At 68.3% G+C, this 19,102-nt stretch overlaps 1 protein-coding gene across 5 annotated transcripts in view; it reads right to left on the bottom strand.

Annotated features, from left to right (window-relative positions):
* Positions 1–19,102, bottom strand: part of SCRIB (scribble planar cell polarity protein) — a gene marked incomplete at its 5' end in the record, with an annotated part of 19,532 nt that extends 430 nt beyond the window's left edge. Inside the window, 36 exons of one of the 5 annotated variants that reach the window (XM_080800245.1) lie at positions 39–90; positions 258–332; positions 446–483; positions 560–702; positions 793–984; positions 1,089–1,209; positions 1,280–1,439; positions 1,528–1,635; positions 2,311–2,373; positions 3,362–3,436; positions 3,642–3,689; positions 3,773–3,883; positions 9,653–9,841; positions 9,945–10,238; positions 10,337–10,447; positions 10,808–11,062; positions 11,145–11,225; positions 11,327–11,650; positions 12,192–12,269; positions 12,735–12,824; positions 13,118–13,180; positions 13,792–14,187; positions 14,313–14,459; positions 15,137–15,262; positions 15,354–15,481; positions 15,587–15,753; positions 15,842–16,041; positions 16,235–16,353; positions 16,740–16,884; positions 16,953–17,027; positions 17,123–17,186; positions 17,285–17,341; positions 17,445–17,534; positions 17,628–17,706; positions 17,832–17,949; positions 18,944–19,102. In XM_080800245.1, coding sequence (XP_080656371.1) covers positions 39–90; positions 258–332; positions 446–483; positions 560–702; positions 793–984; positions 1,089–1,209; positions 1,280–1,439; positions 1,528–1,635; positions 2,311–2,373; positions 3,362–3,436; positions 3,642–3,689; positions 3,773–3,883; positions 9,653–9,841; positions 9,945–10,238; positions 10,337–10,447; positions 10,808–11,062; positions 11,145–11,225; positions 11,327–11,650; positions 12,192–12,269; positions 12,735–12,824; positions 13,118–13,180; positions 13,792–14,187; positions 14,313–14,459; positions 15,137–15,262; positions 15,354–15,481; positions 15,587–15,753; positions 15,842–16,041; positions 16,235–16,353; positions 16,740–16,884; positions 16,953–17,027; positions 17,123–17,186; positions 17,285–17,341; positions 17,445–17,534; positions 17,628–17,706; positions 17,832–17,949; positions 18,944–19,102 — 4,741 coding nt within the window. The remainder of the gene's footprint in view (positions 1–38; positions 91–257; positions 333–445; positions 484–559; positions 703–792; positions 985–1,088; positions 1,210–1,279; positions 1,440–1,527; positions 1,636–2,310; positions 2,374–3,361; positions 3,437–3,641; positions 3,690–3,772; positions 3,884–9,652; positions 9,842–9,944; positions 10,239–10,336; positions 10,448–10,807; positions 11,063–11,144; positions 11,226–11,326; positions 11,651–12,191; positions 12,270–12,734; positions 12,825–13,117; positions 13,181–13,791; positions 14,188–14,312; positions 14,460–15,136; positions 15,263–15,353; positions 15,482–15,586; positions 15,754–15,841; positions 16,042–16,234; positions 16,354–16,739; positions 16,885–16,952; positions 17,028–17,122; positions 17,187–17,284; positions 17,342–17,444; positions 17,535–17,627; positions 17,707–17,831; positions 17,950–18,943) is intronic. The other 4 variants (XM_080800246.1, XM_080800248.1, XM_080800247.1 and 1 more) reach the window with 4 other exon arrangements.

Genomic DNA, 19,102 nt, shown 5'->3' with positions numbered 1-19,102 from the left:
CCCTGAGCGCTGCCCCAGGGCCGAGCCTGCTGACTCACCAGGGCTGGGAGACGGTTCCAAGGACCTCAGCTCCTCAGCAAAGTCTGGGGACTGCGAGGGGGAGAAGGGTGGGGTCAGGACCGCACCCCGGGCCTGCTTGCAGCCGCCCCCAAGAGCCTGGGTGGGGGTCCCCGCGCCCACAGGCCTCGAGACAGGCAGAGAGGGGCACGGGCCAGGCTAGCAGGTGCGCGCGGCTGTCCTGCGGACGGGCCTGGTACCTGCATGTCATGGACAGGTCTGGAAGAAGGGAGGGCTGCGAACACCCTGTAGTCAAACTTCCTCCCAGACAAGGCCTTGGAAGGACAGCGTGAGGGAGAAAGGCAGAGAGCGTGAAGAGGGGGAGAGGAGGAGAGGGGAGGGGAGTCGGGGGAGGGGTGCAGGGCAGGCAGCAGCTGCGGCTCCTCACCAGGCGTCCAGGGGAGCTGCCAGTCTGGGGCCCGAGGTCTGAGGGGACAAGAAGCGGGCGTTGGGAGACGTCTGAGCTGTGGGGCGGGCCCCCCACCGCTGCCCGGCCACAGACCTTCCACGGGGGTGGGCGACGGGGTGGGCGCGGGCGAGGGGGCCTCGGCCAGCCGCTCCAGGGGCCCGCGCCTGCTCCGGCCCTCTTGGGACTTGCTGAGAACCATCTGGGCGCGGAGAGCGTCCTGCTCCAGGGACTTCATCCTGCGGGCCAAGCGGAGGCGGTGCTGGGCGGGCGGGGGGCGGTGCGGCCGTGGGGCTGGGCTCGGCCTCACGGGGCCACCAGGGCCTCACCTCGCCGCCCTCCAGAGTGCACGCTTCTCGGCCTCCAGGGCTCGCCGCTCGGCAGGGGACAGAGCCCGATCGGGCACCTGCAGGGACAGCTCAGGGCTCTGAACGCGGAGCCGCTCCTGCTGGCGGCGCTCGGCTTTGGCCGTGCGCACTGGGGCGCTGCCTCCGAGAGGCTGGGGGGACGAGGGGCTGAGCCTGGGATGGGAGACAGGGCGGGAGGGGCAGGTGGGTGGGGTGCAGCCAGCACAGGGTCACCCGGGAGACGGCGGGGCGCCCCCGCTCAGCTCAGCTCAGCTCACCCTGCGGCAGGGCCGGCCCAGGGCGCCGGCTCCTCCGGCTCCTCCCCGTCCAGGTCCAGGGCGAGCCCGCCGGCCTCGGCCTCCCGCAGCAGCTGCGCCCGCTTCTGCTGCAGCTTCCGGGCTGGGGGCGGGGGCGGGGCGTCAGGTGGGATGTCGCCCGGGCCTTCCTGCCCGCCCGCGTGGCCACCTACCTTCCTCCTCCTGCATCTTGCGCAGGTCGTCGGCACCCACCAGGGACACACGCTTGGGGGGGCCCTCAGCCTGGGGCACCCGCACCTCCAGCTCAAAGTACTTCTGCCGCTCACGGAAAGACAGCTGCTCCGGGGAGGCCGTGGCCCCGGGGGTGGGGGGCTGCGGGAAGTGGGTCCTGAGACCTGGCACCTCCGGGCACACGGCCCAGAGGCCCTCGCGGCGGAAGGGCGGGCTGCCCGCTGCGTACCTGGGTGGGGGCGTCCTGCAGTGGGTGCGGGCCAGGCACAGCGGCGAAGGTCCTGTAGGCCTGCTTCACGTTGGTGGGCAGTGCATCGGGGGAGGGCGGGGATGGGGGCTGGGGAGGGACCACACGTGAGCTGAGCCAGGCCAAGACAGCTGTCCCCGCCAGCTGCCTCTGACTGCCGTGCCCCACGGGCCCGAGTACTCACAAAGCGGGGTCCCCTCTATCCCTGGGGACCACAGAGCCTTTGGTCAAGCCCAAGCCAGGTTTCTCAGCAACAGGCGGGGGCGGGGACCAGGAGGCGGCACTGGGGTTCTGGTAAAGGGCCAGGGGGTGGGGGGTGCTGGAGCAGAGAGACTTGGGGCCAGAGGGGCGGTGGCCAGGGTGGGTGTCCAGGGGCACAGGGCCGACACTCACCTGTCTGCCGCCTGCTGAGAAGGGGCAGAGGCTGGCAGCTGGCCTCCAAGCTGGGCCTGCCAGTGCTTACCGCCCACCACAAGCAGTAAGAGTGGGAGGGCCCTGCCTGGCCCTCCCATGCAGCAGACCCGGGGGGCCTCAGCAGGACCACAGTGGCCCCCCCCAGGGACTCAGGCACAAGTGGGCAGGTAAAGGTGAGGCAGCCCTGAGCCCCCATTCTGTCCAGGAGCCACAGGGAGCACCCGCCCCCCCGCCAGCCACCTCTAGCCGGGGCGGTGCTCACAGGCTGTGCCCTCACAGGAGGGGCAGCTGGGGGGGGAGGGGCCGTCCCCCGGCATCACCTCTCTGGATGGGGGTGCCCCGGACACTCACCTGCTGGCAGCTGGGGGAGCAGGGGCTCTCGGCCGTCTTCCCTCCTGTTGCCCCAGATAGTACCTGCAGGGGTCAGGCAGGGCTGAGGTGAGCGGCAGGCGAGGCTGGGGCCCCGCGAGGAAGAGCTCCCGGGGTAGGGGTGTTTGCCCAAAGCGGCTGCTCCATTCCCCAACCCAAGCCCAGCCCGGAGCAGGTGCACGACGGCCTAACCACGGGTCAGCCAGCATGAAACTGTTTTCCCTAAGGGACTTGGAGTCTGCCAGGCTCCCCTCTGCCCCCATCGTGCCAGGGGGACAGGAAAGAGGCTCTCCCCACACGGGGGGGGCGGGGGGAGCTGTCCCAGGAGCAGCTTCCCCTGCTCCTCCCCTGAGGGTATGACGGGGGTGAGCCAGGGAGGCCTCGACTGCCCTCTGCCAGCCCAGAGCTAGGCCCCCAGCCCTCCCGGGCCTCCCCACTTGGCTGCTGGAGCCCACAGGCCCTTCCCGCACAGGCCCCACCCTCCCTGCGGTGCCTCCTAGAGCCCAGCAGGCGGCCACTCGCCTCCCTGAAGGCCTTTGGAGGACAGCCGGCTGGGCACAGCCTCTGGGAGAACTATTCGCAGCTCTTGGGGGAGGGACGAGACCCAACGATCCGTCCTGCCCGGTGCCTGCCCCTCCCCACCCCCTGCCCCAGGCTCCACGGCTTCCCGAAGCTGTTCCAGGCCGTTCCCGGCCAAGCCCACCACGACCCCCCAAAGGCCGCTGGGGCCTCCAGCTGCCTGTGTCCCCCACTCTGCAGCCAGCTCAGTGAGCCTGGGGTGAGGCAGGGGCTTCCTGGGACCCGGGCTGAGCCCTCTGCCGCCTCAGGGCTTGGCTCCTGGATGAAGAGGGACCTGGGCCCGATCAGGAGGCAGAGCTCCAGCGTGGGCGCCCGTGTCCCGTGTCCCCTGCAGGCCTTGCCTGCAAGCCCCATGCCCCAGGGTCTCAGTGGCGAGCGGGGGCTCAGGCAGGGGCAGGACAGAGCTCAGACGGGGAGGTGGGCAGCAGGCCAAGGACGTGACTCGGACACTGACCCTCTGCATGCTGCCAGCGCCGGGGACGGCGGCTAGAGTGCGGTAGTCCAGCTTGAGGCTCTCCGAGCTCAGGCCCTGGGGGGCAGAATCCACACAGTGCTGCGAGGGGCCGGGTCTGCACCCAAGCGGGGGGCTGGTAGACGCCACCAAGAGTGGCCTGCAGCCACCTGCCGCCCGCGCACTGTGTCCGCCCTCGGGCCCCGTGGTTCTTCGGTGGGTGGGGGGCAGCCAGAGCGCAACGAGAAGCCGGTGCGGAGGGCGGGGGCGCCCAGACACTCACCACGGCCTCCAGTCCCCACGGTGGCGTCTGTCCCGGCGGCTCCTTCTCCTGTGGGCAGAGAGGATGCCAGTCAGAGGCTGCTGGCCTTGGACTCCCCAGCCCCGGGGCTGCCAGCTGCAGGCGCTTCTGACCTTGGTGGAGCCCTCGGGGCTTAGCTCGCGGTCGATGGAGGAGATGCTCTCCAGACTGTTCCGGCGGCCGAGGCCTGCTGCGAAGGGGTTGGCGATGACGCCCGGGGACACCTGAGGAGAGGAGCAGGCTAAGGGCGGGGCCCCCAGTCTCAGGGTCCCCTCCAGATGTTGGCTGGAGCCCCAGCCGAGGCGGCCTCCGGGGCAGGGAGGTCTGTGAGCGGTGCCGCTGGCCATAACCCCATCTGCAACACGGGGTGGCTACGGGTCACGGATGCACGTCACGGGCACTGGGGGCCGCTCCAAGACGTGGCTGAAGCAGGGGAGGCCGACTGTGGACACTGAGCCGCGGGCACCCAGTGGCTGTTTCTGGAATCTGCAGCGTGAGCACCCAGAAAGGACTCTGGAGTAAAGGAATTGATGCAGGAGAAACCCGGGGGCTCTGAGCCGGGGCGAGCCCGCGGTCCGGTGGCCAGGGCGGGCGAAGGAGGGCGCGTGGCCCACCCACGAACTGTGCTGTGACCGCGAACCCCGAAAGCGATCACAGGCGACGAACACACAGACGAGGGCGACATCTCGGCCTGGGCTGAGAGCAGGAGCCAGAGCGGGGGGCGGCACGGAAGACCTCCTCCCCCCACGGGAACGGCCCCCACGGACGGGGTGGCTGAGACACAGACCCGGTGCGGCGGCCACCGAGAGAGGCCGAGTGCGAGAGAGAACGAGGTGGCGGCACGGCAGCGGCACCCCGGGAAGCAAGGCCAGGAGGGCCCCCAGCTGGGAAGAGGGAACCCAAGGCCGAAGGCATCGAGCAGACATGGGGCCGCTCACGCGGCGGGTACGACGGCTGTGAGCTGTGGACAACGACCCTAGACAGGCGGACTCGGTGGGAACAGGCGGGAGGCCCGGCCACGGCTGGGATTCTGACGGAAGCAAATTTACTGACGCTAAAGAACCCACCTTCCCACCCTCTGGAACATGCTGGGCAAAACGCTGCAGGGAGGCCCTGGCGTGGCGGGGCCCTCAGTCCAGGGAGGACAGGGTGTGCAGCCTGGCTGAGCGGAAAGCACCCACACAAGGCCACCACCTGGTTTCTCTTGTCAGAGAAGGCCGCGCGTGCACAGGGAGGGGCTGTCCTGTGGGGCAGGTCGTGCACTCTGGTTTCCCAGAGTGGGAGCCGCTCCGGCTCCCCGGCCTCAGGCCGTGCGGAGGCCCCAGGCCCAGACCTTGGCTTCTAGAGACCACTTTCCAAGAGGAGCCGGTGCTCCCTGGCGAAGCGGGACGTGCGGCTGTGTGGGAGAGCGGGGCACGAGCCCGGGGCACAGAACCAGCAGCCACGGCGACACACTGGCCCCGGGAGGTGCTGGACCAGCCGACGGGGGAGCCCCTCAGTGTGGGGAAGCAGCCACGAGTCAGAACCCGGCTGGGACCGCCACCGCGCCGCTTGTGCCGGTGAGGGAAACAGGACGAGGAACCCCACAAAACGCACGCTGGCAGGGGAAAGAGCCACTCTGCGGTGGGAAACGGGGCGACAGCCTGTGGAGGGTGCTGAGGACGGGACCCACCACCACCTGTGCGCCCCGTCAGTGGGCTCCAGCGGGCGGCGGTCATCCCAGCAGAGCTGCGCCCCTGAAGCCTGTCTTGCGCGGCCCTGGGACCCTGCACTCGGTCAGCGTCGGGGAGACGAGGGAGACGGGGCAGCCAGATGCTCGTGCACCCCTGGCCCGAGGCCTCTGCTACAGAGGATGCCGTGCACGAGGCCTCGGAGGGAGAGTCTGTGACCTGTCCTTGCCACTTTTCTCCAAGTTTAAAGTTATCTTATGTATTTGTGTTTTGCAAAAACAAAGAATGGGGGGCGCCTGGGTGCCTCAGATGGTGAAGCGTCCGCCTTCGGCTCAGGTCATGATCTCAGGGTCCTGGGATCGAGCCCGCGTCGGGCTCCCTGCTCAGCGGGGGGCCTGCTTCCCTCCTCTCCCTCCGCTGCTCCCCCTGCTCCTGCTCCTGTTCTCTTGCTCTCAAATAAAACCTTAAAAGAAAAACGACGGCAAGATAACCCCAAATGCACACCGCGACGGACTGGAGTGGGGCGTGGGGACGGTCGTCAGACCCCTCGCAAGAGCCGGCTGTGGTCTGGGCTTGGGACCACGTGAAGGCGCGCTCCAGCCCCAAACCCATCTTTAAAACCATCCTTAAGGCCTGAAAACGAGCAAGGCCGACTGTATACCAAGTCGGCGCCACAACACACAGAATTACTTCACGTGACTTGAAGACTCAGTATTTTGGTGACGCGTCCCAGTGAATAAACCTCAGGGACACGGGACCTTACCTCGCTCTCGGCGGCCTCGTTAGCGGCAACGTTGCTACTGCACTTTGAATCGTTAGTTAGGATAACGTTACTTGAAAAGAACTTCAGTATGAAAAAAGAGACACAAACATAAAATCAAAAGTTAGTGAAAACCCTGCACTCCTGGCTGGCCCAGTTGGAGAAGCCCATGACCCCCAATCTCGGGGTCATGAGTTCAAGCTCCACGTTGGGCATGGAGCCTACTTGAAAAATAACAGTACAAACTAACAGCTTCTCTCTTTCTAGAAATATCCACATTCCAGGCTCTGAGGGCTCCCGGACCCGGCTGGGCTCTCAGTGCCGGGGACCCCTGGAAGTGGCCGGCTCCAGGGCTGGGGCAGCCGGACGGATGCCTGCGCACCCCGGAGAGCAAGGAAGCTGTCAAATGACACGCGTCACGCTGGACAGACAGCCGCACGCCCGAGGGGGGCACAGTGTGGGCACAGACACGCAGAACATACGGACCCGTGGATTCAGCCAGAGAAAAACACTTCAGACCTCCCGGGCTCGCTCCCGAGAATATGGACAAGATGAAGGGGACCAGTGTGTCCCGCAGGTCCGGGTGGCGAAGCTGGGGGGGGGGGTGCCCCTGCAGGGGGCGGGGCGCAGAGGAGGCGAGGGGAGCACCGTCCCCTTGCGCGGGAGGAGGGGGAAAGGGGAGCGAGGACGGGGTGCCAGCTCTCCGGGGAAGCTGGTGAGAGATGCGCTTCGGCGAGTGAGAGCCGGAGGCCAAGGACGTGAGCAGAGCGCTCCCACGTCCAGTGCGGACAGGCTGGCGGGCACGCGGGCGGCGTCTCCGCGGTCTGAGCCTCCCTGGGAGCCCCGAGAGGAGGGCACAGAGCACAGGCAAGCCCGCCGGCCGGGTCCGCGAGGCTGCGCAGGTGCCCCAGGAGGCCCCGGCCACGGAGCAGGGCCGGCAAGCACACACGCGTCCCGCCTCCGGCCGCCGTGGAGGGTGTCGGGGGACAGACAGGGCCAGGCACAAGCCGGCACCAAGCAAGCCTGTAGTTCAGAACCCAAGCGGAGCTCAGACACTCGGCAAACCCGGATTCCTACAGGGTCAGACGCGCTCACATTAAACAAGAGGAAAACACAGCAGATGAGACGAGCAGACCGGGTTTAGGGAGGACCGGGGTGGGGGGCGGTGAGCGGAGCCGAACGAGCGTCCCGCCCCCACCCCGGGGCTTCAGACGCGGAAGCAATCACCCAAGGGCAAGCTGAAACGGCCCCTTCAAGTTGGCACAAGGCAGGGCCGCTGGCCGCCGTCACCGTCCCCTGACACCGGGCTCCCGGAGCGACTGGCGGGGCCTGACCCGGACGCAGGGTTTCCAAGCAGCTTAGCGGCAGGAAGGAAAGCAGAGCGCGGCGCGGACGTGCTGGGAAAACGCGGCCCCGCGGGAAACGTGTTCTGAAAGCAAAGGTAACCGTCGAGGCCCCGCTGACTTGTCAGAGAACCCGGCGGGCTCACCTGGCAGAGAGAACACGCTCCTCTGGAATTTTTTAAAATACAAAAACCAGGGCGCCTGGGTGGCTCCGTCATTAAGCCTCTGCCTTCCCCTCAGGTCATGGTCCCAGGGTCCTGGGATCGAGCCCCACATCGGGCTCCCTGCTCAGCAGGAAGCCTGCTTCCCCCTCTCCCACTCCCCCTGCTTGTGTCCCCTCTCACTGTGTCTGCGTCTCTCTCTGTCAGATAGACATAATCTTTAAAAATAAATAAATAAAATAGGAAAAAACGGCAACATGACCAAGTAGGGATCAAAGCACACAGAAAAGCAACTGTATTTAGAGCACAGCGAGCACGTAAAGGAGGCCTCATGTTCTAAACCCACAGGGACGATGGGAGCAGAGTCCCCACTGCTGACACAACACAGCCGTCCAGCCGAGAGCACGTCCCGGAGGACAAAGGAAACGCAGGACAGCGTAGGGTGGGGGAGGACCTCGAAAACGGGGAGATATTCCAAAGGAAAACCCCAAGTCCACAAGGCACAAAGGACAAGATTAGAAGATGTAATTCATAGAAAACTCAGATCTCTAAACCCTCAAAGAAACCGTTCTTAAAAATTACAAGCAACAGGGGCACCTGGGTGGCTCAGTGGGTTAAAGCCTCTGCCTTCGGCTCAGGTCATGATCCCGGGACCCTGGGATCGAGCCCCGCATCGGGCTCTCTGCTCAGCGGGGAGCCTGCTTCCCTTCCTCTCTCTCTGCCTGCCTCTCTGCCTACTTGTGATCTGTCTATCAAATGAATAGATAAAAAAAATCTTTAAAAAAAAATAAATAAAAAATAAAAAAAATTACAAGCAACAAAAACACTTGCATCCCATGAAACAAGAGCCCGACACGCAATCACAGGACAGACAGACACGTGCGGGCGCCCAAGCTGGGGGCCAGGGATGGGGGTGCACGGGGCAGGCCTGCCGATCTGCCCACCGCTGGTCCCCAGGATGCCCTCCCGCACAAACTCCGCAGAAGCCAAGGTGGGCTGCCAGGCCTGCTGGCCACTGTGCTGGGAAGCCCCCGACAGTCACCCGATGGGCACAGCCAAGTGCGCGCACCCCACCTGGAACCCGGCGGGGGCTCACACCCTCCACCGTGCGGCGGTTTTCGTCTTTCTCTTCAGACAGAAAGCTTTAAAATCAGCAAACGTGCTGATCGAAACACCTCTAAACACACATAAGAAACAAACAAAGGTAAAGGCGTCCTTGGGACTGCTTGGTCCAGCCTCAAGGCCTAAGAGAAACTCCTCCCCAGAAACCACCAGGATTCCCGTGAAGACGGAGGCGTGGGCGTGGGGCCCCCAGCACAGTGTCCGGGCGCAGAGCGTGGGCTCCCTTCCCGTCAGCGGACAACACGCAACGACGGACAAACCCTTGCCGGCGGTGACCCCCGCCCCAGGGACCACCCCCCCCCACCCAACGGGCCAACCTGCAGTGACCGCCTTGTCCGTCTGCAGGCGAGGAGCCCTCGGGGGCCTGTGTGGGCTGCGGGCAGAAGCGGCTGCGTCAGCTCCCACCCGGGGGCTCCGGGGACAGCAGTGGGCAAGGAAGGGCCACGTGGGGAGTGGGGGACCCTCCTACGCAGAGGGGACGCCGGGGTCAGAAGCCAGAGCCGCTCAGCACACAGGCGGGGCCGAGGGTCGGGGCTCTGGGGGGCTGGGCAGGAGACAGCCAGTGCCCCCACGCACCCCCCAGAATGCTGCTCTGAGGTAGACAGTCCAGGGCGTACGCCGCGCGGGGAGGAACCGCCAGCAGGGGACAGGCCCTGGTCAGGCTGGGCTTCCCTGGGTGGGTCCGAAGGCACCATCCCGAAGGGCTGCGGCCCCGCCATGCGCCTGATTCAGAGCCCCCCCGGCACCCCACCCCGCCCAGGTGCTGCCCGGCTCGACCGCACACCCGCTCTCGGGGACTCCGCCAAAGCCTTGGTGTGCGGTCGTGCGCAGGCAGCCGGGAGCACAGCCTGACCCGACCGGCGGCGCCCCCCGGCACACACGCGGTCCCTCGGCACGCAAGCCAAGCCGCACACACGCTGACGAGGCAGGCACTGACCTCGGCCGGGGCCGCGGGGCTGGCGTCGAAGCCGTCGCAGACGAGCACGGTGAGGGTGTCGCCGACGCCACGCAGCAGCTGCACCGCCTCGCCGTGGGTCAGGCCGAGCAGGCTCTGCTGGTTCACTTCCAGCAGCCGCAGACCGACCCGCAGCCGGCCGTCGCGCCCGGCCGCTCCCGTGGGGCTCACCTGCGGAGAGCGGGCCTCGCGCTCCAGGATCCGCCCGGACCCGGGCCCTGGTCCCCTCCCTGAGCGGTCGGGTGCTGCGGGGATGGCTGAGGAGGGGCCTCACCTTGGAAATGAAGATGCCCTCGTCTGTGGGGTCACAGGGGTTCCCCGCATGGCCCTTGGCGCCCCCTCGAATGCTGATGCCCAGCTTCTCGCCAGGAGCCTTCTGGATACAGAGTTCCCGCATGCCCGGGGGCGGTGGGTCCCTCCTCACGAGCAAGACCAGCTCCAGGCAGGGCCGAAGCAGGGCACTGACAGCCTCCTGGTGCGTGGCCTCCCGAATGTCCTGCCCGTTCACTGCCAGGATGCGGTCCCCAACCCGAAGGCCGCTGCGCGCAGCCAGGCCCCGTGGGAGCACCTGTGAGGAGGGGGGATGCTGAGCGGGCTGGAGGCCTCGCTGCCCTGCAGCCAGGCTGGGCCCTCCTGGCACGGGAACGCCTGTGGGGCCTGATCTACCTTGGAGATGAAGACGCCAGGCTCCTGAATACCAAACGGGTGGCTGGAGTGATCGGAGCCCCCGACGATGCTGAGTCCCAGGGGGCCCCCGGCTCTCGGCAGGCAGATCTCCTGCGGGTACCAAGGGGCCTGAGGAGCTGGCCGGGATGAACCCTCTAGAGCAGCAAAGGGGGGCCTCTCCGGCTCAGAGGCCGTACGGGCCCAGGTGGCTGCAGTCAGCTTGTCAGGGACGGTGGGGGGCTGGGGAGGCGGGGGGCGTCCCTGCCACATCACAGCACACAAGCACACGGAAGGCCACGTGGGGACCCAGCAACCTACGCAACAGGGCCCCCGAGGCCTGGCCCCAGACCGGAGGCCGCAGAGCGGAGGGTTGAAGCCCAGGAGCACCCGCTTTCCTACCTGAGGGGAGGGATGCGTCACCCCAAACTTTACGGGGGGTGAGGGTCAACAGAGAGAAGCCCGGGGTCTTACCTCCACCGGGTACGGCCCCTCTGAGGCAGCAGCCGGCGGGCCAGGGGCCAGCCTCAGCAGCCCGGACTCCCCAGGGGCGGCAGTGACCGCGGCGGTGGTGGCTGCAATGGGGGGTGGGGGGGAGTGTGGCAGAGGGCTGGGGGGAACGGGCCCCCCGGCCTCCCGCTCCAGCAGCAGGGCGATGGTGGGGGAAGCGGCGGTCAGCAGGGAGACGGCGTGGTCGTGCCTGGCCTCCGTCATGTCCACCCCGTTGATCTGCAAGAGCGTGGCCAGTCAGGGTGCCCTGTGGTGAGTGGAGCAGGGGGGGCAGGGAGCAGGCCCCGCTACCCCCACTCACCGAGAGGACACGGTCGCCGACCTGCAGAGTGCCCGCCCGGTGGGCAGCGCCCCCCTCTGCGATGCGAGAGATGAAGATACCCTGTGGGCGGGGGTGGGGGGAGAGCCAGGCACAGTGAGTCCCAGTTCCGTCCTGCCCCCTGGGCCTGAAGGACCCCCTTCCCCCCACCGCAGCCGCCTCACCCCGTCACCGGCGCGGTAAGGCGTGGAGCCCTTCCCGCCGGCGATGCTGAAGCCCAGCCCCTTCTCGCTGCGCACGAGGCAGGCCACGTGGCGCTGGCGGGGGGCCCCGGCAGACTCGGGCTGGAGCAGGGGCAGGCGCAGGCCGGCTCCCCGCCACTCCCGGGGGCTGTAGTCGTCCTCAGGCCGCAGAGGCGTGACGGTGACGGCATTCTCGGGCTCGACCATGCGTTCGCGCCAGAGCCGCATCCGCACGGTGCCGCCCGCGCCCCGGAGGGCCTCCACGGCCTGGTGGTGCTCGGCGCTGTGCAGGGCCACACCGTTCACCTGCGAAACCCGACGCCCGTCAGGACAGGGCCACGGCCCCGCGAGTGCTCTGTGCACCCCTGTGCAGACGGGACTCCCGGTGGGCTCACTACGCCCGTGGCCTGAGCGGCCCCCGGGGGTGGGGGCAGGGTAGGACGCGAGCCAGCTGAGGGGAACACAAGGGTGCCCTTCCTGCTGACCCACACCCAGGTCCCCAGCCCTGCAGCCCCCTGCCACCTGTCCCTCATCCAAGCAGTCCCGCGACTAAGGACACCCGAGGTCCCTGGCTGGCTGACTGCGGCTCGGTGAGGCTCCTGCGCACAGCCTGTCCGTGGGCCCCTCCCGATCCTCAGGCTCCATCCTGGTGCATCAGCATCCGCACAGGCACACGATCTCCCAGGAACCTTCCCAACGCGCCCGCCGAGGGTCTGGTGCAGGACTGAACCCCCTCCCCGGCTGGCTGCGAGGCTGACCCCCTCCCCGGCCAGCCTCCAGGGGCAGCATCTGCTCCAAACACAGCCGGGGCCATTTGCGTGAAACCGGAGACGTGTCCCTGACTCACCTCGAGGAGCTTGTCACCCACTCGGACCCCCGCCCGGGCCGCAGGACCCTCTTCGGACACCCGAGAGATGAATATGCCCTGGGGAACATGCGGGGCTGAGCGGGGAGAGGACGGAGGCCGCAAAGGGGCCCCGTCCTGTCCTGCTGGGGGAGCAGCTGGCCAAGGCCTGGGAAACCCCCCCCCCCTCCCGTGGAGCCTGCAGAGATGCCCCGGGGCATGAGAAGAAGAGGACAGGCCGGGGCTGTCATGGGCCGGGCTCGCTGTGGCAAGGCCCATAGAGCCAGAGGGCCCGGGTCAATCTCCGGGTATGACTCGCAACCCCAAACCCAACAGGGGCGAATACGGCAGTGAAGGCAGACCGCCGAGGAGAGCGCCAGCGCCCCACACCGCCTCTGAGCCACGGAGCCAGTCCTGGGCCGGCAGGCAGGGGGCCCAGAACGAAGTGAGCCGTGAGGTCTGAAGGGGCGGCTGGAAAAGCCTCGAAGCCATGACCGGCTCTTGGAGAAAAGACAGGGATGCTGGGAGAAGGGTGCAGCCCCTCACCTCGTCGCCCCCCTTGTAGGGTGTAGAGCCCCTGCCGCCAGCGATGCTGATACCCAGGCCCCCCGTCTGCCGCACGATGGTGAGCGTCAGCTGCAAACAGAACACACGTGGGCCGTCTGGGGGCTGCCTGTGGGCCTGGCGCGGCCCGCGGAGGACCTGGTTCCGCCCAGAAGCAGAGGAGCCCGAGACGCCCCGGCACCCCACCGAGACCGGCTGCCTTCCCAGGCCCCAACGCCACGTCCATCCATCTGTCCTCATCAGAGGGCACCCAGGCCCCACCCGAAAAGGGGGGCAGCAGAGTGGACGGGCGTGCGGGGCAGGGGTGGGAGGCGCGAGAGCCCACAGCCCGGGACCCAGAGCACAAGCAGAGAGCGAGTACAGACCTCCTCCTCCTCAATGCGCGCGGGCTCTATCAGCAGGTTATTGGCCGGGTCAAACGACACCCCCTGTTAGGACGGGACCAGCATGCAGTGAGCCGCGCCCGCCACCGCCACAGCCGGCCCGCCAAGAGCAGCAGGGACAGGAAGCACCACACGACACCACCACGACCGCCACCGCCTGAGCACCGGCCCCTCCCCTCCCGCCCACAAGTGTGGCCGCCACCACCAAAGCGGGCAGACTCCGCGGGGCGGGGGACCCTACAGCGGGCAGAGGCCGTGTCTGGCTGTCCCGGGCCCCTCAGCTGCCACGGCCTCACGCCCGTGCTCGGGATGGAAGCTCGGCGTCCGATGCACAGAAGAGCCAGGGACACCATGTCCCCAGGGAGCAGCCAGGAACAGGACTGGCATGAGGGACCACAGTGGCCCAAAGGAAGCTCTGAAGAGGACCCGAAACAAAGCAGGAGTCCGGGCAGCAACGGGCAGCTGCCAGACCCCAGGGCCCCAGTCTGAACGCAGCCCAGGGAGACCCTGGAGTCAGCAGGCCTTGGGGTGTCCACCGGCCTGGGACGTGGCCCAGAGCTGCCGTGCCAACTGCTGGAGACCCCAGCACGGACCGCGGCCCGACCAGGAGGGGCTGGCGCAGCCCAGCTCAAGTGGGTTTGTGAGCAGAAACCCACCTTGATGGAGGGCACGGGCACCAAGGTCGCCTCCTCCTCCTCCTGCTTGGCCTCCGCGGACTCCTCCTCCTCCTCCTCCTCCTCGGGCTCCTCCTCTTCCTCCTCTTCCTCCTCCTCCGCCCGCGGAGCCCAAGGCGCGTGGGGGCCGTTGTGCCAGCCCGAGGGCGCTCCGAGGCCTTCGCCGTCGGGCTGCGCCCCCTGCAGCAAGGCCACGACGGCCTCGGGCTGGGGCAGCTTGGAAATCTTGAAATGCTTCTTGTAGTGAGGCGTGTCCTTGCGGATGAGGCGCTGTCTCCCGCTAGGCAGGGGCCAGGGCGCCTCCGGCGGGCCCTCCTCGCTCTCGCCGTCCTCCCCAGGAGGCAGCAGCAGCGTGTCCTCCGCGAAGCGCACCGTGGGCTGAACAGAGCCAGCCGTGAGGAGGGACCCCGTGCTCGGGCCGGGAGGAGCCCACCCAGGAGGCCCAGCCACGTGCGCACGGCTCCCACCTCCCACGTCTGCCCAGCCCCCGGCGCCAGCCTCACCTCTTCGTAACTCTCCTCTGCGGCCTCCTCCTGGGGGCCAGGGGCGGCTTCCTGCAGGCTCGGGCCCTCGGGCTCTCCCTGGGAGGCCGTGCCGGCCGACGGCTGCGAGTCCTCACTCAGACCGGACTCAGTACTCAGCCTCTTGTCCTGCAGCGGGGCGAGCGCGGCTCAGTCCACGGCGGCCGAGGCGGGCTCCCCCCTGCACAGGTGGGGGCCGGCCGTCCCAGCTCGCGGGGGAGCCACACTGCCGCCCAACTCAACAGCTGTGTGCCACGGCCCCTCGCAGACCTTCCCCCGGACAACCGAAGGACAAGGGCCCACGGGCTCGCAGGAGACGCGCTCCCGTCTGGGGAAGGTCCGGGGCCTCACGGGCGCAGGACGCTGCAAACAGGCTGCAGACAGGGGGCTGGGCCGGGTGGGCCTGCCCTATGTCCCCCAGCTGTCCCCCTCGGGATCCCAAAGCTTCCCTTCCCAGCCCCTGTGGCCCGAAGCCTCCAAGGGAGCAGGATGGGGCGGGCGCTGCCCCCGCCAGCTGCATGAGCACCCCCGGGCCTCGCTCTCCATCCCCTGGGCCACGAAGAACGCGGCCGCCTTGGGCTTCCCCTGCACATCTATGCCACATGCTCCCCTGCACCCATCCCTGCAGCCCCTGCACAACACGACCCTGCCCCCTGGGAGAGGGGCGCTCGGCCCTGGACAGCACCCCCAGCCACCCTGGGGCCTCAAAGCCCCACACCCGGGATGACGAGACGCTCAGGGCTCCCGCGAGGTATGAGCCTGCAGGGCCGGTGTCCCCCCTGTGCCAAGCGGGTTCCCACAGGCACCTCCTCCAGGGGCGAGGGCGTTCTGGACTCTGGCCGGCGGGAGTGGGCTTCTCCTCGACGCTCCTCGACGCCCCTCTTCATGACCTTCAGCTCACTGGGGTGAGGCGTGGCTCGACGCTGCAGGCCCTGCAGCATGCACAAGGGTGCGGGGTGGGGCAGGCAGGGGTCAGGGGAGGGCAGGGAGGAGGCAGCCCGCCCAGGAAGCCCCCCACCATACCCGCTTCTCGGCAGCAGCTCCCTCGGCATCATCGGCGCACGCGGGGACCTCCAGAAACTGAATGACGCTGACGCGGCTGGGCGGGACGTCGCTCCAGCTCTCCGAAGGGCTGCTCTGCCCCGGATCCTCTGAGGAAAACCAGCGTCAGGGCGGCTGGGCTTGCCTGGGGCCGGACGCCCCCTCCAACCCCGCTCCCCCCGCCGGCTCGCGGCAGCCCATCACCAGCAACCTACCGAGGCTGGGCGGGGGCTGTTGGGGCAACAGGTAACACGTGAGCACCTTCTCGCCGGTCTGAGCGTCGTCCTCGGTCTGGAACCGGAGCATCGGCTGGGCCTGGTTCTCGGCCAGCCAGAGGGCCTTGAGGTTGAGGTGCGTGAGCGCGAACGGCAGACTCCGCAGCCTGGCGGCCGGGGGGCACGGTCAGCTCGCCGGCGGCCGATGGGCACAGTCGGCTCGGCGGGGGCTGGGCAGGGCGGGCGGGCACTCACCGGTTCCCGGCCACGTCCAGCACGTGCAACTCGGCCGTGTGGGCGAGCTCGGGCGGCAGGGCAGCCAGGCGGTTGTCCCTCAGGGAGAGAACGCTGAGCGCCGCGCAGCCTCCGATCTCCGGCGGCAGCGCCTCGAGGCGGTTGCGGTCCGCGTTGAGGTTGGTCAGCTTGGTCAGCTTCCCCAGCGAGCGAGGCAGGGCCTGGCCAGGGAGAGGGCGGGCCGGGGGTCGGCAGAAACCTGCTGGGCTCCGGAAGGAGACGGGCGCCCCCCAGGGCGGTCCCCACCCCCCACGCTGCACCCCCCGCCCCCCGCCGAGTGCCTCCTGCCAGCGGCCTCCCACCACACGGTGGCACCCCAGCCTCGCACCCCTGGTCCTGCCAGGCCAGCCGTACCGTCAGCAGGTTCTCCGTGAGAACGAGCTCGGACAGGTTCTCACAGTCGCCGATAGCCTCGGTCACCTCGCACAGCCGGTTCTGGTCCACCTTCAGGATGGACAGCTGCTTCAGCTGACCTGGGGCCGGGGACATGTGGTGCCAAGGGCTGAGTGGCAGGGAGGGCCCGGCTGCCCAGGCAGCAACCAGCTCGGAAGAGGGCAGTGCTCCTCCCCGCCGCCCACCCCGTCCTCCTGCTCTCGCCATCCATCGGGTTCCCCAGCCCCAGAGAGCACAGCCTTGCGCACCTGCGAGCCCTCTCCTGCTCACCGTCCCCACCCTGCCCCCACGAGACACCTCGGCTCCTCCGGTGCGGCACCCGGTCACCCCGACTCCCAGCCTCGGAGTCCTTTCCCCCTCTCGGGGGTCTCTCTTGGAGCCCAGGTGGGGTCATGGCTCCCCGCCCCCCTGCCGCCTGAGGTTCATGGCCAGCCACGCCCCTCCCCGCGCCCAGGCCAGTGCTGACCGATGCCGTCGGGAAGCCGCTGCAGCAGGTTCTGGGAGAGCAGCAGGTCCGTGAGCAGCAGCAGCCCACCCAGCTCCGCCGGCAGCTCCTCCAGCCGGTTCTCCGACACGTCCAGGCACACTAGGCGCCGCAGGTTCCCCAGCTCCTGAGGGCGGGCGCGGAGGGTCAGGGGATGGCCGGGCGCGAGGCAGGGGCTCCCACACCCTCACTCACCGGGGGCAGTGCTGACAACTGGTTCCGGTCCAGCCACAGCTCACGGAGGTTGGGCAGAGCCCCGAGGGTGTCAGGCTGCAATAACAGATGGGGACGGGGGACGGGCTTGGAGGGACTGCCGGAGGTTGGGCAGCCCTGCCTCGCCCACGACGGCCCCGCCCTCTCCGCACCAGTACTTCCAGCTCGTTGCCTCCCAGATCCAGCTGCTCCAGCTTGACCAGGAAGGACAGAGACCTGCAGAACAAACCGCAGGTTTTGCCGGGGCTGCGCGGCCCAAGGCACCGTAGGACCGCGGTGCAGGCAGAGGCCGGGGGAGACCCGTGCCCACTCACGCGGGCAAGGACTTCAGGAGATTCTCCCGGAGCTCCAGGGTCACCAGATTGGCGAGGCTGAAAAAAAGATCCGGGTGGGGTGTGACGGAAGCAAGGACAGTGGGGAGAGTGGTGGGGTGGGGCTAAGCCTGTCCCCCCCCACCCCCCGGAGGGCACCCACTTGCCCACGTCCCCGGGCAGCGCTTGTAGGGACACGTCATTCAGTGCCAGGTGAGCCAAGCTGCGGAGCTGAGTGAAGCCTTCGGGAAGCCTGTGCCAGGGGAAGGGGGGGTCCCAGATGTCAAGGACAGGGCTGTGGAGGGCCCCCGGCCCACCACTGGCCCCTGCCGCGGCCACCACCCACCTGGACAAGGGGTTCCCACTGAAGTCCGCTATCTCCAGAGCCTTGCAGAACTTGATGCTCTCGGGAATCTCGGGGATGTCTGCGAGAAGAGGGGGGTCACCGAGAGGAGAGGGTCACTGTGGAGACGCACCCAGAGTGCCCACGTGCTCAAAGCCCTTCCTGCCAGCCCGCAGCTGCAGCCCCGCCCCGCGCCGGGTCCCTCACCGTTCCGGGACACGTCGAGCTCCACGAGCTGCATGAAGTTGGCCACCTCGGGGGGCAGCCGCTGGATCTCGTTGTCACTCAGGCCCAGCTTGCGCAGGTTCAGCAGTCGGAAGAAGGGCTGCGGGCAGGGAGCAGGGTCAGGGGAGGGCGGACTCGGCGGCAGAGCCCCCTCCAGACCAATCACAAGCCACAGACCCCGTGGGCCTCTGCCTGCTCCAGGCCACCCAGGAACCCCGGGTCCTGCCTCATCTCCCCTTCCGCAGCAAGAAAAGAAGTGAAAAACGTGTACCCACGTCCTGCTACACTTCCACCTTCCTAACTTCTGCTACCCGGTCTCTCGACGTCACCTCAGATGCCTCCCCTGCCACCGTCTTGCCCTGTGGCCGACCTCGTGAGCCCAGATCCCAGCTGAGAAGTTCACCTGCTCCCCACCGGGCAGCTCTTCCTTCCCTGCGTGCTCCCTCAAGACTGCCCTCGCCCCCTGAAGCTCCACTCCTACCCACCCAGGAAGGGAGCCCGCCAGGACCCACAGTGCCTTCTGCCACAGCCCCCGACCACCCTGGCCTGCATCTGTGCCAAGGACTGGACAACTACCAAGAAAAAAAAAAGGCAGTAAGTGACAGGCACACAGGTAGTCCATCCCGGAGGCTCCTGCACAAGGCAAGGGACAGAGCCCTCGCAACCAAGCCCGGCGGGCCACACCCTTTGTGGCACACAGCCCCCAGGCACGGGGCCACCGAGCACCCTGTCTCCAGAAAGGAAATCCTTTTATGACCCGCTTCCTTTAGTCTCCCCCGCGGAGCGGCCTTAGAAGGAAAGCGAGCAGACCCGGAGGCGCAGCAGCCGGCAGAGGCGGAGAGCCCGCGGACCCACCTCGGGGAGAGCTCGCCGCCCCGGCGCGGCCGGGGCGAGAGCCGGCCGAGCAGCAGGCGGGGCTGCCCGCCCCCGGCGCCGCGCGGCAGGTGGGACCCCACCGGCCGGCTCAGGTTCCCGGCCCCCGCGGCCCCCCGACCCCCCCGACCCCGCCGCGCCGCGCCGCCCGCTGCCACCTGGTGCCGGTGCCAGCGCGCGAGGCAGGCGAGGCCGGCGCCCAGGTGCGGGCGGCCGCTCACCTTGGGCAGCTCGCGCAGCTGGTTGGCGTCGAGCAGCAGCTCCTCCAGGCTGCGGCTGTAGCGGTAGATCTCCTCGGGCACGGCCTGCAGCGAGCAGTGCCGCTTGTCCACCGACTCCACGTGCCGGTTGCAGCGCCACAGCGGGATGCACTTGAGCAT

The sequence above is a fragment of the Martes martes genome (assembly GCF_963455335.1).
Source record: "Martes martes genome assembly, chromosome: 4".
NCBI lineage: Eukaryota > Metazoa > Chordata > Mammalia > Carnivora > Mustelidae > Martes > Martes martes.
This window is presented reverse-complemented; position numbering and strand designations above follow the sequence as displayed.